General features: G+C 45.4%; 2 protein-coding genes across 7 annotated transcripts in view; one reads left to right on the forward strand and one right to left on the reverse strand.

Annotated features, from left to right (window-relative positions):
• Positions 1 to 78: 78 nt before the first annotated feature.
• On the forward strand, positions 79 to 12,926 carry TSTD2 (thiosulfate sulfurtransferase like domain containing 2). Of its 3 annotated transcripts, XM_066181497.1 has the most exons (10): positions 79 to 210; positions 300 to 622; positions 1,478 to 1,586; positions 3,235 to 3,360; positions 5,921 to 6,026; positions 7,401 to 7,519; positions 8,143 to 8,301; positions 9,220 to 9,358; positions 10,685 to 10,965; positions 11,299 to 12,926. In XM_066181497.1, the coding sequence occupies exons 1-9, from the start codon at positions 109 to 111 to the stop codon at positions 10,942 to 10,944; spliced, it is 1,443 nt and encodes a 480-aa protein (XP_066037594.1). In that variant the 5' UTR covers positions 79 to 108; the 3' UTR covers positions 10,945 to 10,965; positions 11,299 to 12,926. The 3 variants fall into 3 exon arrangements, with proteins under 3 accessions (XP_066037594.1, XP_066037593.1, XP_066037596.1); XM_066181496.1 differs by having other exon boundaries at positions 10,685 to 12,926; XM_066181499.1 differs by having other exon boundaries at positions 10,814 to 12,926.
• Positions 12,927 to 14,631: 1,705 nt separating this feature from the next.
• TMOD1 (tropomodulin 1) overlaps positions 14,632 to 27,984 on the reverse strand; it is a 32,331-nt gene continuing 18,978 nt past the window's right edge. For 3 of the 4 annotated variants that reach the window (XM_066181500.1, XM_066181502.1, XM_066181501.1), the window contains exons 6-10: positions 27,601 to 27,731; positions 25,972 to 26,079; positions 24,327 to 24,470; positions 23,748 to 23,892; positions 22,385 to 22,656 (exon numbers count right to left, since the gene is read on the reverse strand). In XM_066181500.1, coding sequence (XP_066037597.1) covers positions 22,553 to 22,656; positions 23,748 to 23,892; positions 24,327 to 24,470; positions 25,972 to 26,079; positions 27,601 to 27,731 — 632 coding nt within the window. In that variant the 3' untranslated portion in view covers positions 22,385 to 22,552. Of the gene's footprint in view, positions 15,596 to 22,384; positions 22,657 to 23,747; positions 23,893 to 24,326; positions 24,471 to 25,971; positions 26,080 to 27,600; positions 27,732 to 27,984 lie in introns of those variants that run through there. The other variant, XM_066181503.1, reaches the window with a different exon arrangement.

Raw genomic sequence — 27,984 nt, forward strand, 5'->3', positions numbered from 1 at the left:
CGGGGCGGGCACGGCGTCTCCCGCCCGCTTCCCTGCGGAGCACGAGTTCTTCCGGGGCAGGGGGGAGGAGGAGGAGCAGAGCGGGCGCTTCCCTGCGGAGAGGTGGAGATGGTGCCGGGCGAGGCGGTGCCGCCCGGGCCGGGCTTGCCGCGGGGCAGCGCCGAGGGGGCCGCGGCGGGCAGGAAGCAGCGTGCGGCCGCCCACAGGAAGGTGGGTCGGGGCCGGGCGCGGGGCCGCGCCGGGCCTGGGCCGGGCGGCGGTGTAACCTCGGTAACGCGGACGCTTGCGGTGCGTTCCAGGCCTTTTCCCTGTTCGTGAAAGCCAAGGAGGTGCCGGCCGCGTCGCGGTGTCCCGGCGGCGGAGAGGGCGTGCGGTGGCGGTGCTGCCGGCAGGCGTTCGAGGAGTTGCCCGGCATCCACAGGCACGTGGCTCTGCACCACTCCGGGGACGTCGGGCGGCAGGCGGGGCTCGGCGCGGGGCCGGCGGAGGCCGGGGGCAGCCCCGCAGGCGGCCCGGCCCCGGTGGGCAGCGCGGCCCGGCCGGGCGGGCACTCCTGCAGTGACCCGGAGATCTCCTGGGCGCTCCCGGATACGAGCCACGTCAGCCACGATGATCTGACCAGGTAAGGAAGCCCCTCGGCGCTCCCAGGGTCCGGGAGTGGGGTATTGGCTTTACGTGATCATCTGCCAGTAGTCCTTCTTATGAGGTTCAGTCAAGCGACACTTCTAAGGTACAGGAGGAGTCTTCCCTAATGTTCCTGTAGATCTTTGGATTGTTTTGCTATCCTTAATATAGAGTTAGATCTGCTGCAGTTTTTAATGGTGGATTGAACTGTCCGAGCTATATCATTCTGTGCTGTTACAGCAGGCCTGTATGGGTGTTGCTTGACAGCTTAGATCTCTAAGGAAGGGCCACAGCAGAAAAGAGCAAAACAGCAGGATATGCTCTGCACGGGTTCCTTTCTGCTGCTCGTTCAGGTTTCTGGGGGACTTATTTAGTTACGGAGACGGTTCACCAAAATGTTTCTGACTGACAGAGTTCAGCTTGTGCCGTACAGAATGTGGAAGCACGCAATATCACAAAATATTTTGACTTTTTAAATTTAGATAGTACAACTGCTTGAGTTTTCAAGTGCTATTGGCAAAGTAAGCATTTAATGGCATGCTTGTGTGCACAGAAGTCAGCAATTCTTATGTTCTCTGTGTGGGGAGAGCATATGGTAGGCCACTGGCAGTGAGAATACAGAGGAGTTCATTTTGTAACCAGTCCCAAGAGTTACAAATGTGGGAGCTTTTTTTAGTTAACATTCCTTCTGTTTGAAATAAATCAAACCCAGCAGTGCTAATACCTCCAAAGTTTGTTTGAGGGTTTTTTCTCTACACATCTTGTCAGAGGAAAATTGTCTGCTTTTTGAATGGTATAACTTTGTTCTTAACATTCTATCTCTTTTTGCTTACTTTTGCCATGTTGTGGGCAGCCAGGTGGGAGAAGTACTTCTCTATTACTGTTACTGTGAGGTGAGCGATCCAGAGAAACTCTGTGCTTGGCAAAAGGCTTTGTGTCAGCATCTACATCTCACTGGCAAGGTAAGGTTTCAAGTAACGGTTCTATTCTTAAGGAAAAAACACCATATGTTTTTAGTGCAGGCTGATGGGGTATGTGGAGAACCAGGTGTGTTTTGCACCAGGAAGTGCTAGTCTTTTATGATCCTATTAAGAGAGGCACTCAGACTTGGTAAGGTATCTTTTAGAGTTCTGTTTAAGAGCTATCACAACAAAGAAAAAAAATACAGATAATCTTGTATCCCTTTTTATTCAGGGAACCCTGGTTGTGTGGCACTGAGTGATCCTCACAGACAGCACACTGTGCAGATCCTGTCCTTGCAGGGGTTTTCCCATTTCCATCACTGTTACACATGGAAACAGGAAAATGAGTCTTTTTATCACTCCTGCTGTCAATCAGAAAGGACATTCACATGAGAAATTTGTGATGCACTTTTAGATAAAGACCAGGAGATGAAAATAGTTTCATCACTGGTGTCAGCAGGGAGCTGCATGCAGGTGTCTCGTTTAGCATTAGCAGGCTGGGTGTATCCTGTGGCTAAAGGGCATGTGCAGAACATCACAGCCTGAGGGCCAAGCTGGAGAGATAGCATGGGTCTGGGCTTGCTCCCCTCACTGGTCACCTGTATCCTCCCTCCTCAGTGCACAGTGGGCTCCCAGTCAGAGTGGCTACACCAAGCCGTAAACTATACTGTCGCAGAATTAGGTGAGAGCAGCCCGCACTTTAGACCACACCATAACAGTTTTCATTCCTGCACAGTCTGTTCTCTTCATTCCTGGCAGGCTAGACCAAGAATGTGCATTGCTTGTGTAGCTGGCCCCTGGAGGCTGTGGTAGAAGGTGAATTTTAGCCTCACAAAGCTGATGTTACTAGGCTGTCTGTGGGGAGAAGGAGGGCAGCGTGGAGCAGGAGGCTCCTTTTATCTCTGACTTGTCTTCCTAAGTAGCTTCTTGCTCTCTGCCAGTGGTACATCAGCACAGGGCTGGGGAATGAAATACTGTCATGGATTCACTCCTTTTTCTGCTCAGCTGTCTTGCCTGGTAGTTGGTGTTTTGCTTGAGTTTCTTTTCTTTCTTTTTTTTTTTAATCTCATTTCCAAGACAGGTACAGCATTTGCCTTCCCAATCAGTTGGTTTCTTTCCTTGCTTCTTACATTCAATCTTTCCCCCTTCCCTCTCCCCCACTTCAGAGCTTTTGTTCAGTTGTCAGTGCTGGAGATAAAATGACTCATCCCGAAATTTAATATTAGATACAATGTTATGCATATTCACATTTTCTTTTTTAGCTGTGTGAGTCATGGGGCACAAGCCTTTTGTTCTTTCTGAGGCAACTTCCAGTGGGAATTCCAATGCTGACTGCAGGATTTGCGGACAGCAGTTTCACTGTTTATACAGCATGTGTCTGTTTATCGAGTGAACTTTTCTGACTGTCCTGATGTGATTCTTTTAAATGGCTCAGAAGTGACTACTGGATTGTTGAGGACTTTTTTTCCTGTTTATTGTCTTTATATTCAACTTCAATCTAACCATACTTTTCTTCCCCATTCAGTAGTCTCTTTCTGAACGTACTCCTGTGCCTGCCCTTTGTCACCCAGTCATATTTTGCTGATTTAACTGTGGTCTGTTTTGCTGTAACTAAGGCTCAGCCCCAGCTTCTCCTCTTGCTTTCTAGGTACGAGTTGCTTCAGAAGGTATCAATGGGACAGTTGGTGGAAGCAAAGTGGCTACCAGTCTCTACATTAAAGTTATGCTTTCCCAGCCTCTGTTCAAAAACAGTTTGTGTCAAGAGGATTTCAAGGTATGAAAACGTAGTTTTTACATAGACTTTATTAATGCAGATAATTTAATTTTCAAGAAATAAGTTCTTTCCTTCTTGACAGTATTACTTCTGCTGTAGCAGTTCTGCTCCCCCGCTGTAGGAGCATCTGCGGACGGCAGGGAGAAGGAATTCTGCTGACCTGAGATATTCTAGAATATGTGGTTTTATTGCAAGGGTCATGGGTAAAAAGGGCCTTGCCTTCAGCCACCAGCCTTGGCTGAAGGAAAGTCCCAGAGAGAGAGGGAAAAAAAACAAGGGGGTAAGAGTTGAGAGAGAATGGAGTGAGGGAGCAAGGTGGCGGGGGTCAGAGAGCAGGGGGAAGAGGTAAGATAGCAAGAGAGCAGGGAAAAAGAGAGTGGGGTCCTTGTTACAATGCATTACATCTCTTTTTGTGCTGAATATTCTAATTTACAGTGACCAACCAATAAAAGACACAAAATCCTATAGAATCTATATATAGCCTATAAGAACTACTACATTACCATACTATGTTATATTTTAAACTCTAAAAACTACTCTTTAGACTTTTCTGTTTTGCTACATTGACCTTTGGTTCCTTAGCTAGCAGAAGGGTATCATTCCATCACAAGGGATTCTTCTTCAGCTAGCTAGGCTATTGTTTTCAGGTTATATAGTAACTAAGACTCGGTATCCTACAACTCAAAGTAAGCTTCAATTTCTATTATAAGTTTCATATTTTCAGAATCTTTTGCCAAGCAATCATATTTATAAGGTCTCCCTGATTCATCTTCCCCAACACCCCGCCACTTACCTATCTCAGTGGATCTCAACTGTACCAAAAATCTTTGCTGGTTTTTACCAGAATTAGGAGTTTCCATGGGCAGTGATAGCAGCTGCTACGAGCTTTGGCAGCTATGGGTGCAGCCACAAAGCCCCCCAGTACAGGTGAGTGAGGGAGTGTGCTTAAGCCCCACCATTCTGCAACAAGCATTTACTCCAGACTGAGCAGGCATCATGACATACACTTATCCTAGCAAAGGGTTTGCACTCTGTCCTCTTCACCCTGATTTGAGATCCTTGACTGAAAGCAGTGCTACTGGTTTACGTTCATGCAGGCTTTGTTGTCCATACAGGTGCACTGTCAGTTCCATGCATTGGGTATCTTCCAGAGAAAACACCCAGGGACTGTCAAGAGGTTTCTTCCTACTTCACTTAGTGCCTAGCTGGAGCATACTTACTGGCTCCTGTCCTCACACGTTGAGGGCAGCAATGGCTGGTGCACTGTATGGCATTCTGGTAGGCTTTGGCTGCCAAGTACTGTAGGTTCTGGTTTCTCTGCAAGGAAGCAAATCTGCTGCTTAAGCAGCAGCCCTTCTCCACAGTTTTATTTGCAGGGAGTGCTATTATTCTTTGATAAGCAACTAGATCAAAGGAGTTAGTGAAACTTGTGAAATTCAAATTCCATGCTGAGCTGCAGTGACGATTCAGTCTTAGCTTCACAAGTGTCTGTTATGCTTGGCTGAATGTCAAGGGGAGTTCTGTTAGTTACAGTCATATGTAGATGCAAAAACAGAACAGGGAAGGAATTTTACCCTGACCTTGGCAAAACCTTCAGTCTTGCATGATCTCTCTGGGCATCCGTGTTTATACATTAGTGGACTATGGTGTTTGCTGCCTGACAGTTCCTTCTGCGTGTTGTATGCCCAAGTGAGTGAGGCTTTCAGGTTGTTGTGCCATGAAGACATGAGATAGAGGTGTGAGAACTGTGCTTGGGGCTATGAACATACCCAGTGGCTTCTACAGTTCCTGCAGACTGATTTCCATAATAGTTGGAACAGTGCTGCACAGCACTGCACTTTTCTTTGAGTGTTTATATACCTGATGGTGCCTAAGCTGTGTTTGAGGCTCAGCCCTGCAGAAATTCTCACTCCCTGTAGCCTGCAGTGGAGGTGCCTACCAGAAAAGGGCTTACTAGGACTTCTGAAGGGGAAATCCCACACTTGAGTTTGAGGGGAGGGGAAGGTGCCAGCCTCCACTGTGAACAAATCTTATGCCTGGCTGACCTCTCATACATCACCTTCACACACAGAACACTTCAGTTCCCATTACCCGTGTCATGACTGGAGGCACAGCTGTGCTTGTGTCCAGTGCCAGAGGCATGAAGAGAACTGCAGGGCCTGGATGTGGCAACATGATCCATTACTGGAAGATGTTATAATATTCCTATCAGGATCAGCGTGCTTTTGTAGCTGTAGGCCTCAACTTTATCACAGTAAGCGCTAGTAACATGTTTCTGACTAAGATTTGGTCTACATCCCTGTACCTCCAACCAAATGCTATCTGCCTCACCTGCAGAGTAGTCATTGGGCCTAAGACACTTGTCTTCCAGGTCACGTTTGGGTTCCACTGCCTAAATTTCAGGATTTAGAGTGTGGATTTCAGCAGGAAAGACATTTCTTTCCCTCAGCCACAAAGGTATTTTCATATTTTAATAAGCTGTAGAATTAAAGCGAGTGGCTAGTTTTAATTTTGACACCAGGCAAATTTTGGTAAATAGTTTTTGTGTTTGATTTCCTAGAGCAGTGCAGGAGGAGCTCACTGTTTCCCAGACCTTCGAGTTGGAGTATTCAAAGAAATTGTACCTATGGGCATTGATCCAAAGATAGTGTCTTATAAGGAAACTGGTAAGTTTATGTAATAAACTTATAAATAAAATGAATAAACTTATAAATAAATTAAAGCCTCTCACCCAAGTGAGAGGTGAGTGAAGAGTAAAATGCCTTCATCAAAAATACTTCCCTTTGCACAATGGCCAGGACACAGGGGAAATAGATACAGAGAAATTGATATCTCACTGGTATTCAAAAGCTACTGGTGCAGAGAATTTGCTTGCCCAAATTTTGGCTAGCCAAGTGTATAGCTGCCTCAGAAAACTTCAGAATTAACTTCAGGTTTTGTGGGAGAGTTGAGATGACATGAAGCAGTTACCTTGTTGTGAGGCGGGGACTGCTGACTTGGCTTCACTTGTTTTGAAGCCAGCAGCCATGCTCTTGCCTTTTGCACCAAGCAGATCCAAGTTCTGCATGAACTCTGTCTGACTGCATTTGCTTTGTGCTAACTGTAGCTGCTTAGTGTGGATTACGCCAGATAAGGTGTTCCTGGCTGTGGATTTGCTGTAAGGATCCTTACACAGCTGGTAAACTGGAGTGCAGGAAATAGCAATTAACAGAGCAGCTTTCGGCTTTTTTTTCAAACAAGAGGTTTTGTTGGTGCCAAACTTCTACAGCATCTTTTTCTGGATTTGGAAGAGGATTATTTTTTGTTCCCATTTTTTTGGTATTTATATTTGTACACTCAGTTTGTGGGATATATGTTTGGTTATTTCTTTCCATCTTTTCCCTTTTTCCTCCTATTTTTCAGCATTTTATGGAGATGGTTCCTATTACTCTGGCAGGTTGCTTGTAGAGATATTTTTTTAAATCAGATGAAGGGTTTTGCTGGTGGAGCTTTTTAGTTTTTCAGTAGATTAAGAGTCCTAAGCCCTGAAAGTTGAGAAACTTTATGTAAATTGAAGTTGTACTGAAAGTAATATTTTATGGATTACTGCAAGTAATATTTGTGGAAAATTTCCATTGTTGTCAAGAAGAGTTTAATTTAAAAAGTTGTATTTCTGCACCTCCAAATATAATGACAGATGAGCAAAGAGAAGTGGAACGTCGCTCCCTCTTGTACAGCAGTAAGACTAGCCAGGGGGATGCAACAAAAGATTATAGAAATAAGTACCTATCTGCTGCATCTTCCGTTGTATGGAAGAGTGTTGTGTTTTCTTTTATTTGCCAATAGGAAGCCAAACATGGATAAACTTGTCTGACTGAGATGGGATGAAAAGTCTGTGAACAATCACAAAAAAGTTTTCTTTGGAAATATGAGGAGAATCTGGATCAGTGATCTCATATGTGACATTGTTTCATAGTTCTGCTTCTCACTTCTCTCCCCCCCCCCCTTTTTTTTTTTTTTTTTTTTTTTTTTTTTTTTTTTTTTTTTTTTTTTTGTTAAAGGAATCCATTTATCCCCTCAGGAATTTCATAGAGAAGTAGAACAGTATTTGTCTCAGGCCACTCAAGGACAGAGCGATACCATCTTGCTGGACTGCAGGAACTTCTATGAGAGTAAAATAGTAAGTGCTGCTTGCCTGCTTCTTTACAGGTGCTGGGGGTGAAGTATTTACGATTGTGAGGGTGTAACCTTGCTGTTAGAGGAGATTACATACTCCAGATTGACTGACATGTGTACAGAGTGCAGTTTAGTAATGAGTATTAGACACAAACAGTAGTGGACCTCAGCAACTCAGGATGGAGCCTGTCTGGCCAAGTGCTTAGCCAGTGTAGGGCAGGAGGAAAACGAAATGGTCCATACAACGTGAGCATGAATGTTTGATGTAGCATAATTTGTAGGGATGTTTTTCAGCATTTTTTGTCTTGTCCCATCTGTCAAAAACAAAGGGGCATCCTGCTGTCACACCCACTACCCCTCATACACTGTTGTGGTTTGTCCTCTCTCTGACAGTTCTGCTTAGCTCTCTCTTCTTTGTTTCGATGAGGAGACTTGCTGTGTCCAGAATCATCCTACAGATTTTAACATATGTTTTGATGCATAAATGCAGCTGAGGAGCTGCCTGAAACAGCTGCAGTGAGCTGAATATTCCAGCCCAAAGGTTTGTTACTTCCTCTAGTTTGAGGCACAGACCTTACCACTAACAATGCTTGTAACCGATTGTGTGGCCATCTGTTGTAATTGCAGGGACATTTCCAGGGCTGTCTAGCTCCAGATATCAGGAAGTTCAGCTATTTTCCAAGCTACATAGATGAAAACCTGGATCTTTTTAAAGACAAGCGTGTCCTGATGTACTGCACTGGAGGCATTCGTTGTGAAAGAGGCTCTGCTTACCTCAGGAGCAAGGTAAGATGTCATTCTGAGGACACAAGTGTCAGGGATTGAGGCTGCTTTGAGGCACCTGTCTTTTGTCTTGCTGATGAATTTGTACTGTGCACTAACTGTGGAATGCACATGTGGGGAGATAAATGCCTCTGACATGTGCGTGTCTCATGCTGTCTGTCAAGGACCTGGATAGTTCAGTGTGGCTCAGTATGACCTGCGTGGACTAGTGTCACAGCACAGAAAATAATTACATAACCCTTTTCCTGAGAAGAGGTATTTGTAGGACTGTTTCAGGAGGTCTTGAAAATACTCTGCAGTGTTTCCACAGACTGTCTAGGTTATGCTCTGTGGTCATTCCTGCACAGCTTGAGCATCTCAGAGTGGTGAAAATTAGCCAGTCAGTGCTTCTCCCAGTGTTGCAGAACTAAATCCAGCACAGTGCATTGTTCTAATTGTGTTCTAAAATTCTCATCTCACTCTTCTCCTGGATCCTTCTCTCAAGGATCAAGGGAACACAAAGGTTTTCTAGAGATTTAAACCTTGGGGTTTTTTTCCACTGCATCAGTGTGGACCCTGTGAAATTCTGCTTCTACTAACTGTTAACTAAATAAAAACCGAATAACAAGTTCATGGAGTTTTAAAAGCAGTTGATCTGTGATGCAGCAAACCTTCCTCAGGTGAGGAGGTTACCAGCTTCTTTTGAGTGTTAACATTAAATGAAGAGTTGGGTGTGTGCCAACAAGCCGGCATTGTGGAGCTGCCCGGTACTCCTTGGTGGCACTGCCTAGAGTTGTGGCTGCACATGGTGCCATCTGATGGTCACTGAGAGGCTGCTGCTTTTCACTGACCCCTGGCACGTACAGCATTTGCTTTGGGAACTCTGGCCCACCACCACTGCTGTGGTCTCCTTCAGCTTTTCTGCTAATATGCTTTAAACAGGCAGTGTGCAGAGAGGTTTACCAGCTAAAAGGTGGAATTCACAAGTACCTAGAAGAGTTTCCAGATGGATTCTACAGGGGGAAGCTGTTTGTATTTGATGATCGTTACGCCATTTGTTCCAATGAAGATATCATCTCAGGTAGGACTAGATAATGTAAGTGCAGAAGGCTGGGAAGCTATTGCAATCATTTCCAGAGGCGTGCAGGATAGGGACAGCCAAACTGGCCTGTGCAGCTCTTCCTCATACTTGGTGTGATCTCACAGTGCTGTCACTTCTTGTGATGACTGTCAACACTGTGACTTTAACATGTAAAACCAAAATGAGAGGAAAGGAGGACTGCTGGAGTAGTAGAAGGAAGTATCCCCTGCAGAACAGGGGGAGTATCCCCTGTTATGAGCCATCTGCACCTGTGGAGACTTAGATCCAGCACTACAGCTGTCATTACCTGCTTGTTGCCCACAGTGCTGATCAGACTGTGGTTGGCCAAGTGACAAAAGTCTTAACTGGTTCTCCTGCTGCCAGCAGTCCTCTGCTCCAGCAGTCTCACAGAATATCAACAAAAGACTTCCAGGTATTAGGAGAGTAGTAGCACTGTGCTCTACAGCAATTTGTTATTTTCATGCTTAAGAAATCCTATATCCAATGGAATTTCAGTGGCCTCTAGTTGAAGTTGTTAAGAACATTGCCTGATTTTCTGGCTGGGATTGCTCTACAATTACTGCAAATTAAGTAATCTCTTATTTTGCTATCAGTTGTCAGATACAAGTATCTGGAATTTGCGTCCAGCCCTTCTTCTAAGGAAGCAGTGCTGTTTTTTCGCTGAGTTGGTAACCTTTCAAGCATAACCTCCCATTCCTCATCTGCAATTACTCTATACATCTCAGAGGGGCCTTACTTGGTGTGGAAACAGAACACACACTGGGCACATCACAGCTACCCCTACAGAAGTTTCAAAGGGAAGTGCTGTAGTATGTACCTTCTTGGTACAGCTAAAACTGCGCTGTAGCTTTCAGTTAAAGAGTTAAAACCTTTGATGTTCTGGAAGGACTCTACCAGGACTGCAAATGGCACCCTGTCAGCACAAGCCATTTTTTTTGTAGATGGAAGGAGATTCCATGGCATCCCGTTCCCCAGCAGGTGATATCCCTGCATACTGGCTTAGTTCCCACTTGTATGTCTTCTTCTCTTGGCAGTAAGAATCTCTAAATCTGTCTATTCAGAGCTAGAGAAAGCACCAGTGAGCACTCACCTCTTTTCCAGAGGGAAAGCTGTCTCAAGTATGTAAAAAAAGATGTTTAAAAATGAACTAGATTCTAGAAGATCAAGCTAAACAGGAATTAAAAACCTGCAAGACAATAGCCACTTAAATGAGAGCTGGCAGCCCCCTGGTGTCTTGGCAAGCCCTCTGCAAGGGAACAGAAGAGCAGTATGGGTGTTAACTTTTTATTTTCCTCCTCCCTCCAGCATGCAGATACTGTGGGGTGCTCTGGGACCAATATAAACTTTGTTCCAGTCAGCACTGCCGGCAGCTTGTACTGACATGTCCAAGTTGTTGCAACAAAGGTCTTACAGCTTGCTGTCCTGTTTGTCAAGAGAAGGAGCTCAAGGTGACTTCAAGGGCTTCAGGACAGACACTTAAAGAGGAATGTGAATGTACAAGGAGACGGCCAAGGGTACCAATTGAACATGGCTCACCAAGGGTGCTGGACACAGGAAAAGATTAAGCTGTTTCATTGGTTAATCTGGTATGTGCTCATGTGAAGGGCTTCTGTAACCAGATCTCTATCTGTTAATCAGTTAGGTTTGGAAATTATGAAAATATGTTGGCTTGGAAAGTCTTGTTCATATGCTGCCTTTAAACATAGAATATGCCCTGAAAACCATCCATTACTTGCCTGTAAATTACCAGAGTGCCCAACCCATCACCAGCACTACAAGACTCCTCTCTCTGGGTACAGTCTTGTAGTGTGGCCTTTACCATGGGGATTTTGGAGCAGAGTATCTGGAATGTGACAGAGCTGCTCACAATTCAAAAGAAACTGAAGGAATTCAAGAACAATTCCATTTTTTTCTTCCAGCATGGAGATCAACCTGTCTCACCTCTCCAAGGATCATGCATCTGCTTCAGTAGCTTGTAGTAAGGTGTGCAAACAGCAGATTTATCAGTTTGGTGTGGGTATGTGACTAGATTAGATCCTGAAGATATATTCCACATGCACGCCATCAACCTGCATCTCTTACTTTATACCAGTGAGAAGCAAGGCAGTTACCTGAAATTACTGACTTAACTATCCTTTAAAACTGACTGAAGGCAGCATAAGGAGCTGGAGCAAAGGGCCAGAGATACTGTTTGCCCAGCCATACTTGTGTGACCTGTAGGATGAACAGCAAACCCAGTCTTCTTCCCTGTGCTCAGTCTCCCTGGGAAGTGCTTTTTCCCCTCAACTTGTCAGTGTATGAAATATGCAGGGCTTGGCTCTGCTTGCACTAAAAAAACCTGACAGCTTGAAGTATGTTTAAACAAGTACACAAAGAGGGGAGCACAGAGACTGTCAAAATACCAACATCATGGCACTGGAAGTGATGCCTGTGTGCATAAATGTCAGCAACAGCTATGAGTAGACTGCCAGATCCTTTATCCAGGTTAAATGATTCAAGTTCTGGGGAGCAGTTGTGCTTTTTAAACATGAGTTTTTTAAAAGCTGCAAATTGTTTATGCAATTTCCAGCTTTTGTTAGTGAAGAAATTGTCTTTGAAGGGACATATAGCAGATGAGCTTAAAATACTGCCCAACATGCTGTATTGTGCTTGATGCTGTAGAATGTACAGAAAGGATTTATTAATAGTGTGGAAGATGTGTCTTGACTGAAAAATGTCTTTGAAATTTACTGTCATTCTGGGAACTAAACAGTAAGTCATGAGGACATCTAAGTTACTAGGTTTGGGGTTTTTTTACTGGTAAGTGCTTTTAAAAGCAAGAAAATAGTTTCTTAGGTTGCTTAATGACAGGGCTGTGTTATTTTCATATAGATTGTACCTTTCTCCCATGGTGCTTTTAATTCAGCAGGGCCTCATTGTTGGCTTGATGGCAACTTAAGTACATGAGCATTAAAGCCATGGGGGCATTAAAGTCATGACAAACATTTTTTCTTGCTTCCAGTATTGCTACCATGAAATCAAAGCTTCATCGACTGTCCTCATGACAATTCCATTAATGAGGCAAAACCCTGGAGTTGAGGAATATTTACTTTGGGAATCTTTCTAGGATAGTATTTAATAGTAAATCTGTGAACAACCTATCCTTGAGAAGAAATTAGGAAATAACCATCAGTAGACACCTTCAGCAGAAGTCTGAGCAGTGCCAATGTTTCCCTGGCTTCACGGTCCCTGCTGTCCAGTTCACCTCTGTGGTTTTGAGGACTGGAGTATTTGTGAAGAAACATGCAAGCTCTACTTGCAGGTCTGGTCTAAAGCACTGATGGGGATTGCCCCATGATCTTCCTCTGTTAGGCTAAAAAGAACACAATTTTGTAATTCAGTCTATCAGCAGGTCTGGAACACTGTAATCAATTTGTTACACTGTTCCTGTATTACTTACCAGTACAGGATGGGATATTTTATATCTAAATTTCTGAAACATCTATGATAAACAACCTTTAGTGCTTCCATTATAATTTTTTAAGTACTGCACAAATACGCTTCACATGTTATGCTGGAGGTGCTTAATTCTACTGGATAAACACTGAAACCTAGCTAGTCTGGTAGACTGGCTACAAGATACAGTTCTCCTGAGAGCTCTTTGCACCTGCTGATTCTACCCCAAAGGCAGAATGGAGTCATGAGGCCTCTTCTGGTCCTTGCTGCACTAAGGCAAGGGAGGAGAAGGATTTAAGATGTACAGATGGGAGTCTCATAAAGCCATGTTCCCCCTGCTGCAGAGAGCAGGGAAGGGGATAAGAAATTGTCTTAGTCTGCTTGCTGCAAGTTAGCTCATAAGGGTCACTCTGTCCTGTTTTCTGGGTTAGTTTTGTCGGATTAATGCAAATAAGGACTTGCCATGTGAAAAGCTACGTGGTATTATCCAGGCATCTCAGTGGTAAGGCCTGAGAGAAAGCACATGAGCTCCAGGGGAGGGAAGAGTTTTCAGCAGGATAGGCTGTGTCTGCCAGATGCTGCAGTCACCAGATGGCTTTTCTCCCTTTTCCTGGGGAGCTGCTGGGCCAAACAGGGATACATTTCCTCTTAAGTATCACCATTTTGTAGTTCCATTGCTGCACAGCTTCAAGCATTTCACCACACAGCACAGCATGATGCCTCAGCACTGCCTGTCTCTGCTGCACCACCCTCACCTGTCTGATGCATCCTGCAGCAAAACAGCTCTGTGAGGATCAGCCAAGGATCCTGGAATGATCCTGACAGCTTAATATACCTTTGGGCTTCAAGGTTAATGTGGATGCTGCTACAGTGAAACACAGGACAAAGTTCTTACCTTTTTTTTTAGTTTTGTTTCGTTAAGGGCTGTATTAGTATCCATGGTAGTGCTCCCTTGTCTGTAGATGCATCTCCTTGCATGTCTGCTTCCAAGTACCACCAGGATTTTCCAGGATAAGATTAGTTTACAGTCTGAAACCAGGGGAAGAGCTGAGCCTCTGTCATGCAAATCTGAGTGGATGGCTCAGCTGAAAGTGTGTGGTTCTGATTTGATGACTTAGTTGGTAATTTCAAAGTCTTCACAGTGCACATAGAGAGACGTACTTTTTAAGTCTGCCGTTTTTTTTCATTATAGTATGTTTTCAAGTATTTTTCTTCCACATTCATTTTCTGATACAGAACTTGCACAGTGAAGGAAACAAACTGTAGTAAAGCATTTAATGTGACACCATGGGCACATTTATTAAGATCTGAAGAGCAACCAAGTGTGTTCCCCATATTGCTGAATAGTATTTCTCTGCTTTGCTGATCAGAGCTAAATCATCAGTGGTGTTTGTCAGCACAAACTCTGAAGAAATCTCTGGGACTCTTTCCAGAATGTGCGTAAAAGGCTGAAAAACTTCACTCTTTAACAGACATTTAAAGGTAGATTTCTAGCAAGAGAGAACATTTTCTAGGATGTGTCATCTGCCCAAGATTAGGGTTTCAGTACAGCGATGCTTCTTCCACAGAAACTTTTTACTGAGCAGGATCCCACCCAGATTAACAGTGGGAATTTTGGATCTGCTGGGTCCAGTCCACTGCAGGTCTGGGAGATCCACAAGCCTGTGGGGAATTCCTCCCAGGCTGGATAATGAGTGTACACTAACAAAAAGCTGTGAGATTGTACGTAGCCAAAGTTCAGATTTGGGGTATTTCAAACAGCTTTTTTACGGCACAACATTTATTCTTGTGGACATAAGGAACAGCAGTAAAAGAAGTAATCCCTAGCAGAACAAAATTTAATTAATGGACATGGTCATTTAGACAAAACAGCAAAGGGAGAGAATTTGACCAGTCTCCAGTGAATATCAAACAAATACTGGACAAACGCTTTTAACATTAGGAAACTGAAAGGAGTGGGGAGTAGAAAAGAAGGTTCTCATTTGCTGATTAGTTTGGCCATGTCTGGGGGTTAGGGTTTGCATCACACTTCAAAGATTGACTGTTTTCTTTAAACATGCATGGGATTGAAGGATATTCACCCATCCAAATCACTTGATTTTTGAGACTCTGTTTTATATTTGGTGGCCTTAAGTTCCATTTAATCAGGGGTGGAGATCAGTTTTTTTGTAAGAAACACTGGGCTGCATTTGAAACAGCATCTCCAATTAAATGATTCAGCAAATGTTCGTAAAAAATTGTAACTCACAATTCTTGAAATCAGCCATGTTTCCAGATGTTACAAGTGCTTGTTAAACTAGTTACTCCTCTGTCGTTACTTGAGATCAACTTTGAAAAAAAAAATAAAGAATTTTTTTAATACTTCTATAATTTGTGTGAAACAATTGCATCTTTCACTCATGCATACCACATCCTAACTTTATGAAACACCGTGCAGGAAGTTTATAGAAAACTTAATCCCCATTAGCACTGGATTGTACTCTAAAATGAGGTTGCATAAAATTGACACATTGGATTGAATAGTTTCCAACTCTACAGAAAACATCAACAGTCCTACTGGATAAAATCCTCATAAAAACTACAGCCACTATCAAATTTAAACTGTTAGTGCGTAAAACAGAGCAGAGGCACCACAAATACTCTGTCAAGGCACTTATTGCCTTTAGATTTCCACAGTGTAGCACAGATCACTGGGAATGACCTCCATAGCCAGGAACTACACTCCAGTTCTGCACTTGGGAAAAATAGGCCCATTCACCTCTGCAAGTCTTCTCTTCCTCACTGGAAAAGAAGAGAAAGAGGAGTCAGTCATGGCAATGGGATAATGTGGATGCCAGGCTGTAGTGGTTTGAAAGCAAAACAAATGAGAGGCTCTAAGTCAGAGATACAATTTAATAGGAAGAAAGGAAAGAAAGTAAAATAAAATAGACGCAATAATACAAAAGACCACTAACAGAGTCAGAATACAGCCTGAGCAGGGTGATGGAAGCAGTCTAGATGAGGTGGTCTTCCTGAAGCAGTGATCCTATAGAAAGGTCTGTTCTGTAGCTCTGTTCCTCTGGAAATCCAGTGGGTAAGCACCCCCTGTACTGTCCCAAACCCCAGATTATATCCAGGTGAGAATGCTTGGTTCCTCCCCCTGGGCGGAGCATTTCACAATGGGATGATGAGTCATGCAGGGGGTCCTTGATGGCCCATTAAACAGAGATAGCTCCTGGAGGGAGTTATCTATGAGTCATGGGCAAGACATCTGATGGGCCATTAACAGAAGATAATGGCCCAGAGGGAGGAGGTCTGGGAAAACACTGCCCCACCTGGATTCAACAGCTCATGAAGATGGTGATAGAATACTTTATGCACATCCTATACTACAACCCAGGACATAATCCACCCCTTATTCTATTACCATCTACATCATACCCAAATTAATACATTTTTACAGATATATACATATACATACATAGATGTACATATATAGATACAGAATGAAACCTTACACACTGTTCTCACTTAAAATTAGGTCTCCCTGCAGTACACAATGGGTTTCCCCATCTTTCTGCGTTACCCATCAAGTGTAACCAGGTCCTTGAGCAAAGACAATCCCACGGATGGGTCTGCCTTTGCCTGAGGTGGGATTAATCTAAACAGTCTTTCCTAAAATGCCCTTCATGCGTACCACAGGGACTTTGTCTCCATCCACTGTGTGTAAGGGTTCAGACTGGGCAGGACCAGCTCGATTGATGGATCCTCAAGTGTTGACTATCCAGGTGGCTTTGGCTAAGTTTATTTCCTAATTCTTGAAGATCCTCCTGCCAAGTGCCTTCAGGGCAGTCTTTAGCAGTCCATTGCACCGTTCAACTTTCCCGGCAGCTGGTGCGTGATAAGGAATGTAATATATCCATTCAATACCATGTTCTCTAGCCCAGGTGTTTATAAGGCCATTATTGAAATGGGTCTCATTGTCTGACTTAATTCTCTCAGGGGTGCCATGTTTCCACAGGACTTGCTTTTCAAGGCCCAAAATGGTGCTCCGGGCAGTGGCATGAGGCACAGGGTAGGTCTCCAACCATCCAGTGGTGGCTTCCACCATGGTCAGCATGTAGCACTTGCCTTGGCAGGTTTATGGAAGGGTGATGTAGTCAATTTGACAGGCTTCCCCATACCTGTACTTCAGCCATAGTCCACCATACCACAGAGGCTTCACTCGCTTGGCCTGTTTGATTGCAGCGCAGGTCTCACAGTTGTGGATGACCTGTGAGATGCTGTCTATAGGAAGGTCCACCCCTTGGTCACGGGCCCATTGGTATGTTGCATCTCTTCCCTGATGACCAGAGGCATCATGGGCCCAACGAGCTAGGAACAATTCTCCCTTGTGCTGCCAGTCTAGATCCACCTGTGATACTTTCACCTTGGCAGCTTTGTCCACTTGTTCGTTGTTACAGTGCTCTTCATTAGCCCGGCTCTTAGGTAAGTGTGCATCTACGTGTTGAACTTTTACGGTCAGCCTTTCTACTCGGGTGGCGATGTCCTGCCAAATCTCAGCGGCCCAGATGGGTTTTCCTCTACACTGCCAGTTGGCCTTTTTCCATTGATTCAGCCATCCCTACAGAGCATTAAGTACCATCCGTGAGTCAGTGTAGAGATAGAGCCTCAGCCACTTCTCTCGTTCAGCAATATCCAAAGCCAGCTGGACAGCTTTAAGCTCTGCAACCTGACTCGATCCACTTTGTCCCTCGGCAGCTTGTGCAACTCATTGTGTGGGGCTCCACACTGCAGCTTTCCATTTCCGGTTAGCGCCTACAATTCGGCAGGAGCCATCAGTGAACAGAGCGTATCATCTTTCAGTCTCCAGTAGCTCATTATATGGTGGGGCTTCCTCGGCACGTGTTACGTGCTCTTCTTCTTCATCAGACAATAATACAAAAGTCTCACCTTCCGGCCAATTTGTTATAATTTCCAGAATCCCAGGGTGATTTGGGTTTCTAATACGGGCACACTGTGTAATGAGGGCAATCCATTTGCTCCTTGTGATGTCAGTGGCGTGATGCGTGGAAGGAATCTTTCCCTTGAACATCCACCCCAGCACCGGTAGTTGGGGTGCCAAAAGCAGCTGTGTTTCAGTGCCAATCACTTCTGAGGTGGCTTGAACTCCTTCATAGGCGGCCAAGATCTCCTTCTCTGTGGGAGTGTAGTTGGCTTCGGACCCTCTGTAACTTCTGCTCCAGAATCCCAGTGGTCGGCATCGGGTCGCCCCAGGCACTTTCTGCCAAAGGCTTCAGGACAAACCATTGTTCCCGGCTGCGGAGTAAAGCACATTCTTCACATCTGGTCCCGTCCTGACTGGGCCAAGGGCTACTGCATGAGCAATCTCTTGCTGGATCTGAACAAAGGCTTGTTGCTGTTCAGGGCCCCAGTGGAAATCGTTCTTCTTGCGGGTAACCAGGTAGAGAGGACTTACAATCTGACTGTACTCAGGAATGTGCATCCTCCAAAAGCCTATGGCACCTAGGAAAGCTTGTGTTTCCTTCTTGTTGGTAGGTGGGGACATGGCAGTGATCTTGTTGATTATCTCTGTGGGGATTTGGCAACATCCATCTTGCCACTTGACTCCCAGGAATTGGATTTCTTGAGCCGGTCCCTTAACCTTACTTTTTTAAATGGCAAAACCCGATTTCAGCAGAATTTGGATAATCTTCTCTCCTTTCTCAAAGACCTCCCCTGGGGTGTTCCACCATACGATGATGTCATCAATGTACTGCAGATGTTCCGGAGCCTCGCCTTTCTCCAGTGCAGCCTGGATCAGCCCATGGCAGATGGTGGGGCTGTGTTTCCACTCCTGGGGCAGTCGGTTCCAGGTGTACTGCACGCCCCTCCAGGTGAAAGCGAACTGAGGCCTGGATTCTGCAGCCAGAGGAATGGAGAAGAATGCAATGGCAATATCGATGGTCGCATACCACTTCGCTGCCTTGTACTCCAGCTCGTACTGAAGCTGGCACGTACTTGTCTGGCACGGCAGTGCTCAGTGGTGGCGTGACTTCATTCAGACTATGGTAATCCACTGTCAGTCTCCATTCTCCACTGGACTTACGCACGGGCCATATAGGGCTGTTGAAAGGTGAGTGAGCCTTACTGACCACCCCTTGGCTCTCCAGTTTACGAATCATCTCATGTATGGGAGTCACAGAGTCTCTGTCAATGCGGTATTGCTGATGGTGAACTGTTGCTGTGGCAGTTGGTACCTTTTTTTCTTCGACTCTCAGCAGTCCCACAGCAGAGGGGTCATCTGAGAGACCAGGCAATGTATTCAACTGTCTGATGTCTCCTTTCTCCACTGCGGCTATCCCAAAAGCCCAACGATACTCTTTTGGGTCTTTGAAATACCCATTCCTGAGATAGTCTTTGCTGAGGATGCATGGGGCCTCTGGGCCAGTCGCGATGGGATGTTTTTGCCACCCGTTCCCAGTTAAACTCACTTCAGCCTCTAATACAGTCAGTTGCTGGGAGCCTCCTGTCACCCCAGAAACAGAAATGGATTCTGTTCCTATATACCTTGATGGCATCATGGTACATTGGGCCCCAGTGTCAACCAACGCTGTATATTTTTGTGGGTCAGATGTTCCAGGCCATCGGATCCACACAGTCCAGTAGATCCGACTGTCCCTTTCCTCTACCTGGCTAGAGGCAGGGCCCCCCTATTCCTGGTCATGGCATACATTGCTCTCTTCTTGTAAATATGTTTCTGAGGTTCCTTCAAGAGGATCAGTCATATCATCATTCCTGTACCGTCTGGAGTTCTGTGCATGAGAGACCGGAGCAACATTGATTCTAGATGGGCTCTTTGTGGCAGGTGTTTCTCTTTTCAGTTCACGTACTCAGGCTGCTAAGGAGGAGGTGGGTTTTCCATCCCACTTCCTCGTGTCTTCTCCATGCCCCCGAAGAAAAGACCAGAGGTTACCTCGTGGTGTGTAACCTCTCTCCCTGGCTGGGGGATGCCTGCTCCTAATGGCAGAGACTCTCATCGGCTCTGGTGAGATGTGGTAAATTTCTTCCTTAAGTTCTTTTTTCAGTTTCTGATGGCCTTCTTCAATCAAGCTCCGGACTTGCTCAGCCCGTCTTGTTTCCACAGACGAGACATGGGTACGAACTGGGGCAGTGACAGTGTCCTCGTAAATTCTTAGTTTATTAGCCAAGACACCTGCCCTGTCCTCACCTTCCCTCCATTGCAGTGTTGCCAGGTAACGTGAGTACATCTCTGGTCCAAGCCGTGCAAATCTCAACCACATCCGTGATGTGCACTGGATACCATCTGGGTTTTTAGGAAATCTCTCATCTTCTGAAAAAATGATCTCCAACACAGCCAATTCCCTCAGGCATCGGATACCTTGTTCTGTTGTGTTCCTTTTTCCTTGGTGCACTTGGAGGTCTTCTTTACAAAGGTATCTATCCTTCACACTTGTTAGCAGTCGCTGCCAGAAGCTGAGAGGTTCTTGGGTTTTCCCGATCCCCTGGTCAATGACCACATCCCGGGACAACGATCCCAGTTGCCTGGCCTCAGTTCCATCCAGAATGGTGTCATTGGCTGCAACATCCCAGATGCGGAGCAGCCGGGTCAGGGTGGACACGTTGGTCTGGCAGGTGAATTCCCTTTGCAGGTCATGCAGCTCACCCAGAGATAGAGAGCGAGTGATGATTTCTGGCTCTGTCTCTTCTGCTGGGTGTGAAGGTCCTGCTGCACCCTCGTCAGTCACTGTGCGGACTGATTTGGTCCTTGATTTCTTCTTCTGAACGGGGGCAACTGCTACTGGTTTAGGCTGTTCCGGTTCAGTGACGGTTTCTGTGGAGATGCTGACAGCACCTTTGGTCTCTTTCTCCTCTGTGACAGTCTGCATAGATGTGGACACTGTTGCCTCGCTTTTGGCTTCTTTCTCCTCTGTGACGGTCTGTGTAGATGAGGACACTTGCTGTTGCTTTGCTTCTTTTTCCCTCTTCCTCTTCCATCAGAATACGCTGTATCACACCATGTAGTGTTTTGATTCTAAGCATGGTGTGGGCCATGCAGAGAAGACAAAGCAGGACTAACAACAACATCATGCTGTCCTTGGCATCCAGAGGGTACTCCATATTTTCAAAAACTGCTGTGTCATGCCTGAAAAGCTGGAAAAAATCATTCTTCACCCCTCCCCACAGGGGCTGGGTGAGATTGTTGAGGCCCCAAATGTAGCATCCTAGACCAGAGCAAGAAAAAAAAACTAGGCATATATTCTGAATGATGTTCATTGCCTCGGAGTTTATCAAGCAATGGACATAATAGACCAATAAAGCAATTTTAGTACCATACCCTGGTCTACGCAGGAGCATTAAGACTGGCAGATAGTGCCCCAGGTGCGGAAAAATATAGAGAGATAGGTATAAGACACATGTAAGCATGGTGAGCATCATAGCGAACAGGTGTCTTCTTCAATACAAAATTGTATTTCTGACTTTTCTCAGTGCCTCCTGCCCCACATAGGGCACCAAAAAATGTAGTGGTTTGAAAGCAAAACAAATGAGAGGCTCCAAGTCAGAAATACAATTTGATAGGAAGAAAGGAAAGAAAGTAAAATAAAATAGACGCAATAATACAAAAGACCACTGACAGAGGCAGAATACAACCTGAGCAGAGTGATGGAAGCAGTCCAGATGAGGTGGTCTTCCTGAAGCAGTGATCCTGTGGAAAGGTCTGGTAGCTTTGTTCCTCTGGAAATCCAGTGGGTAAGCACCCCCTGTACTGTCCCAAACCCCAGATTATATCCAGGTGAGAATGCTTGGTTCCTCCCCCTGGGCGGAGCATCTCACAGTGGGATGATGAGTCATGCAGGGGGTCCTTGATGGCCCATTAAACAGAGATAGCTCCTGGAAGGAGTTATCTATGAGTCATGGGCGAGGCACTTGATGGGCCATTAACAGAAGATAATGGCCCAGAGGGAGGGGGTCTGGGAAAACACTGCCCCACCTGGATTCAACAGCTCATGAAGATGGTGATAGAATACTTTGTGCACATCCTATACTACAACCCAGGACACAGGCTTGCCTTAACAGCTGTAGATAGGAGCTGAGAGATGTACTTTCTGCCAGGAAAGAAACAGGATAGCATCAGCTTTTGAATTCCTGCCTTAAGCAGCAGGCACAGCCTTACACAGTAAAATCAAGGAAGATGAGCTTTTTCTCCCTATGAATTTAATGGCCAGAATCTACTTTCAGCCTTACTTCCCTTATTCTGTACTTAATTATATTTCACAGTTTGTCTTTGTAATTAGACTTTGGCCAGTCCATCATCATGTGACTGATGGAGAGACAGCAGGAAACGGATGTCAGTTTTTCCATTGCTAGTTTTTCAAACTGAAAATCTGCCTTTTCAGAAGAAAAAAACCACAAACTCTTCTTATCCTAAGCCATTGGGCTCCAGTCCTCTGATTATGGTTAATACAGCCAAAATAGTCTCATATCTAGTCTTGAAAGTTGACTGACACCTACACTTGTGACTTTCCAAAAGGTGTGGGAAAAAAAACCAAAACAAACAAACCAAAAAAACCCAGGAAAAACAGAGGATGCAGAAGTTAGCTCATGAGGATGAACATAAAAGCCTTCACAGTCGGTTCACACAGAGCATCTTAGGGAACAGAAGCTATGGGACCAAAACCATATTCTGGTAGTATTAATTGATAGGCAAGAACACTGGAGTGGAGCACAAGCAGAGAGCTATTGCTGACAGGGAGGAAAATAAGATTTTATTTTACTTATACATTGTCCAGGTGTAGAGCCGAGATGCTTTTGCCAGAGACCATCAGACTGATGAATACAAGCTGCAAACAAGAACCAAATCAGACAAAAAAAATGCAGATCTTAGTGGTCAAGGAGCAAAATACACAACTCTTACATGAAGTCAAGTTGTGAATTTGTCCTCTTAAGAGCAGGAACAATCAAAATAATAGATTTTAAATCTTTGAGCTGATTTCTTTGAGTGCCAGGTGCTGCACAGTCATTAAAAATCATGCTCTGTTCCAAAGGACAGAATATAGCAAGCCTTTCCAAGTGCAGTGCTCGAGTGATCCGGTACTGAGTATATCCTTGAAGAACTGGCACATACCCCTGTGCTTGGCTGTGCTTCCTAGGAGCACAGTACTGGCTGAAGCAAGATGGATTTTTTCATTTGTTTTTAAAACACAACAAATCTATCATCTGCCTGGATATGCTGAGTACAGTGTGGTGGGTGTGGTAGCTGCACTCAGCACTGCTCTGCTGACCTGGTTTCCAGTGCTCTACAGCAGCTTGTAGCCAAGCAATGGAAAGGCTCTGCCATGTGCTTTGGTTGAAATGGCAGTTTGCAGACTTGCCCACATTTTGCTTCACAAGCACTTCTGATCACTTCATTGAGGGTATACAGATAACTCAAAGCCATGTGGCTTCCCACATATCCCTAGAAACAGTTCCTGTTTATTTTGCTGAAGGGGATGGGCCAAATCTTAACTGCTGTCAAAGTTCAACTCTACTACTTTTCATCTCCTTTTTAAAGTGGGATGAAGCTGGGGGAAGACCTGTGGTTGGCAGGAATCAAAAATGCTAGCAGCTCATAGCCCATGTGCCACATGCTGTATCACAAGCTTTACTGAACCACATCAGCAGCTCTTGCTTTTTCCCAACAATTCCCACTGTTACTTGCAAGAAACACTATCTGGCTGACAGCAGGTGCAGTAAGGAACCAGCTGGTGAAGGCTGCCCTCCTCCCTGAGGGGCAGGGCATCATCAGGCCCTTCAAGAGGCACATTCTAATTCATAGGTGTCTTTAAGGTGAACAGTTCTGCCCTAATCCCACCAGGAACTGCCCATGGAACCCTCCCATGCTTCCCAGCTTGCAGACAGCCTGATACCTGTCTATCTAAACCAAGACACTCACCCAGGTCGTTGTTACTCATCATGGCATTGGAGGCACGAAGCCGGGGACCTTGCTGGGTGAAATGGTAGCCAAACTTCAGTAGGGAGGTGTTCTTTTCCAATATATTTGCGATTTCCATTTCTACTTTGTTGCCCAAGGGCTGACTCTTTTGAAAACAGAAAAGCAAGCTATTCAGGCTAGAGGGTGACTCAGAGCAAGCACGTAGAGGGAAGGGGTGGAGAGTGCAGATCTTTCTCTGAACCTGTGTCCATTTCTGACTTGGAGCTCATAAAACAAACTGGTGGTCTGTTCCTGTACACATGCTACAACTGAGAGGCTCCAGCTCCTCCATTAGACATTCCCACAAGTCCTTCTGCCCAAAGACTTTATTTCTTGGACAGATTAGAAGCTAATGGACATCTGAGAAACCAGGATTTTGGTCTCTCAGCCAGCTGTCTGCGAGTTCCCCATAGCTCAGCTGCTTCAAGCTCTGGGTTTCTCAGGGAGCTGGGCTTGCACCAGCCTCTGTATCAGGGCACATTTGGTTCCCCCCACAGGCCACCTTCACCTGACCAGAGCTGTGACCCACACATGCTTTACCTGGTTGTCTATGCGCAGTTCCACAAGTGACATGTTGCCCTCAAGTGCTTCAACAATAGCCAGGATCCCAGACCCAGAAATGAAGTTTGACTCCACATTCAGGCTCTTCAGTGTGCTATTGACCTTCAACATTTCTGCCAGGGCCTGTGGACAGGGATGGGAAGGAAGAGCTGGCAGTCAGACAGGCAGGGGCAGAGCACCACAGGGCAGCAGGGCTTCAGCTCCCCTCACCTCCAGAGCACTCCTGGAGAATCCCACATGCTGCGCAGTTTCACTGCCACCTGATGGAAATTATCTTCATGGAGTACAGGGGGTTCCCTGCTGCTGGAGGGGCATTCTTAAACATGAGCATCCTGGAGGCCACAGCAAAACCTCACATGAACAAACACTTGGGGCTACCCCAAAAGGTGATAGTCCACACCTGCAGCTGCCCTGTGACAGCTTCATCTGTCCCTCTTCTAAAGCCAGCATGGTATGACAAGGATGCTTGCCAGCACTGGCCCTGCCTCCATTCTGATGAGTCCCTGCCTCCACTGCACAGGGTTGAGATGTTTCCCATTAAAACACGCAGAGAGAGGAGCATTTGTCTTGAACAACAGATGCTCTACATCCAAGGTGTCCTCCCAAGCAGCATCACAACCATATTAATAATTTTTGCTTCCCTTGATAAGTAAGACCAGAAGTGAATGGAACACTCATAATGCCCCAGACCTGATCAGATTATGTCACTTCAAATAAACTGCAAGGGAGGATCCATCTAAATTATGAAACAAAAGGACCAGAAGGTGATGCACACATGGCAGGGCTGACCTGCACCCACAGCATTTAGCCCCACCAGCACCCCTCAAGCTCTGACACAGCACCTGTCCTGCCTACACAGGCTTTCTCCCCAGTCCAGAGTGCCTGAAGTAATTTAAGAGCTGTTCCGGCCCTCCAGGAAGTTTCTTTTTCTAGCAGGAAACTGGTGTGCACGTGTGTGTGTGTGTGTGTGTGTGTGTGTGTGTGTGTGTGTGTAGGCAGGGGTACCCTGGGTGACTAAGAGTGAAAACTGACTGCAATGGTGCTGGAGAAGGATGCAAAGATGCAGTTTGGTAGGCAGCATGAAGGCCAGGCAGAACAACTGGCTCCTCTCTGCATGCCCACTGGTATTTAAGATCACTCACAGCAGCCAGAATTACCCACTATCACCTACAGAGGCCACACATTAGGAGATGCAGAGTCCTGCTTCTGCACACATCTGCACAAAGAATGTATAAGAGACAGTGGGAGCAGATGTGTGTGAGGGGAGCAGCAGATGTGCACGCCTTTGTACCAACAGAAATATATCTCCAGAGAGAGAGATAAAGTGCTTTTAGAAGATGCCGCTAGGACCTCAGGATATTGCTCCTTTTCCAGGAGATCCTAGAGGACAAATATGAGACTGCCCTCCACAGTTGAAAACCTCCTGTAACCTCCACAGATGAAAAATGAAGTGAAGGAACCAAAGCCTGTCTGTTGCTGGCTTTCACTAGTGCTCCTGAAACTGAAGCACCTGCAGCAAACAGCCAAACATGACATAAGGTGCAGAAGCAGTCAGTCAATAATGCTGAAAAAACAGAGAACAGCTCCTGTCACAACACTGGGACAATGAACTCACAGTACTTACAAAAGCAACAGGATCGTTGCTCCGGGTCCCAACTATGCTGAACTTCTTCACATACGTGTTGTTTTTCAGCGCTTCCGCAAAAGCTCTTAGAGTTGGTATGGGAATATTCTGTGACAAAAAATGCAGAAAGCATGTGCTAGGCCATCATCTGTATGCAATGAAAATGCAACACATGTAAAAGATACTTTTAACTTCTCACCAAGGTCAAATCACCAAATGCACTGAATTAATTCAGGAAGGGGTTGAAAAATGTTTTTACAAGTTCTCTTGCTATAACCAGCATGCTCAAAGGAGCATGGCAATGTCTTCATCCTATTTTGTACTCTGCTGAAAGCTCACTGCCTTGATTTGAAACCACATCTCTGCTCTTTAGTTGCTCAGAAACTCAGCTACCTAGGAACACAGGCATTGTGGGAATGTTTGTAACCAGGATCTGTGAGCCTACGAAGCACTGCTGATGCATTCTCTGATTCAAATGGCAGCACTGAGAAACATTCATGTCATGTTCAGAAAAGTTCAACCTACGCGAACCGATCCAGGAAGGCCTGAAATTATCTCCTTGTAACACAAATCACAGACACCCATGCTGTATCTCAGCCCAGAAAAATAAAATCCATGCTGCTTTTTCTGAGTTCCTTCAAAATCAGTATTTTTCACATATGAAGAACTTTAGATACCCTTTTCAGATGTGCAAATTTTCACCTAAAATTTTAAGTGGCATCTTCACCTTGGACTTCTTGCCCCACCATTTGGATCCCACCGTGTGGAATCATCTATACTCAGAGTCATCTGCAGAGCCATAACATGGCACCCAGCAGCTTAGAATCTCCACTGTCAATCCCCAGTTCCCCAAACCCCATCCCAAAGTCATGAATTCAACACACAAAAATAGTGCCTGCCTGCCAGATTCTCAGCCTTAAGGGACGGGGTCACTAGCCTGAATCCAAATCGTTAAAGTAAAAATATTTCTGTTTTAGAAAGGTGTGGGTAACATGGCAAAAATGTCTTTGATGCGCATGAGCAGTTAACCATGTTCTTGCTGTTCAGCTGTATTATCATTTAAAAGACTCCATGAAATAGAAACTATTTATTAGTGTAAGTGTCCCAAAGGCAACATAAGAAGTGGTGCTATGTCCTGACTTGATTTCTATGAGAAGTAAAGCAGTCCACAGAAGCGAGGGGTGGGAGATAGACAGAGACACCTGCACGAAGGATGGTTTCTTCATATTTTCATGGCAAGTATCTGGATTATGAAACCTTTTCCCTCCCACTATCTTATAATATACATCAACATTCCCTCCACCAAATATGCCTATCTAAATCATTAAAGCAACCTAAAATGGCTTTAACCAGACAGTTTTGGGTGTCCCCAGACTACCCTTGACGTAGCTGTGTTTTTCCAGGCACTTAGAGGAATCCTCCTGCTACCAACCCCAGACCTTTGTCCTACAGCAGGTAACAATCCACTCTGCTGCCCACAATGGAGATGGGGAGCACTGGTGTTTCTTGTCTGGCTACGTTAAGTGTTATGATACTGCTATGGGCAGCAAAACAGACTCAGTGTCTGCCTTCTGTGCATCAGATACTAAGTCTTGTTACTAAGAGAGGAGAGTAGAAAGGAGCAAATACCATAATATTGTTAAGGTTGACTTCCTCAAGATCAGGATCATTGCTTTGTATTCGTTTCAGAGTTTCCTCCACATCTGTTGAGTTTGGCTCCTCATCAGGAACTGGTTTGTACTGTGTGGGCTTAATCACACCTGCAAGTGAAAAGCAATACGTGAAAATGAAAGCACCCCAAGTAGCACTATCCTTTCTTTGAGTATGTTTCTCCTCTTCCAGAAGTGGAGATACAGAAGCACTACCTGACAAACAGCCACGAGATGAGAAGCCACTCCACTGGGGCCACCCCATACAGGACAGCCAATGCCTGCTGCTGTGTGCTGTTAAGGTCCAAATCTGGGTGACAGAAGGCACACTGCCTGCACGGGGCTGTCCCTTGGGCTGCCCTGG

Source organism: Chamaea fasciata, unplaced genomic scaffold (assembly GCF_029207755.1).
Source record: "Chamaea fasciata isolate MVZ Bird 193981 ecotype frontalis unplaced genomic scaffold, bChaFas1.0.hap1 SCAF_4, whole genome shotgun sequence".
NCBI lineage: Eukaryota > Metazoa > Chordata > Aves > Passeriformes > Sylviidae > Chamaea > Chamaea fasciata.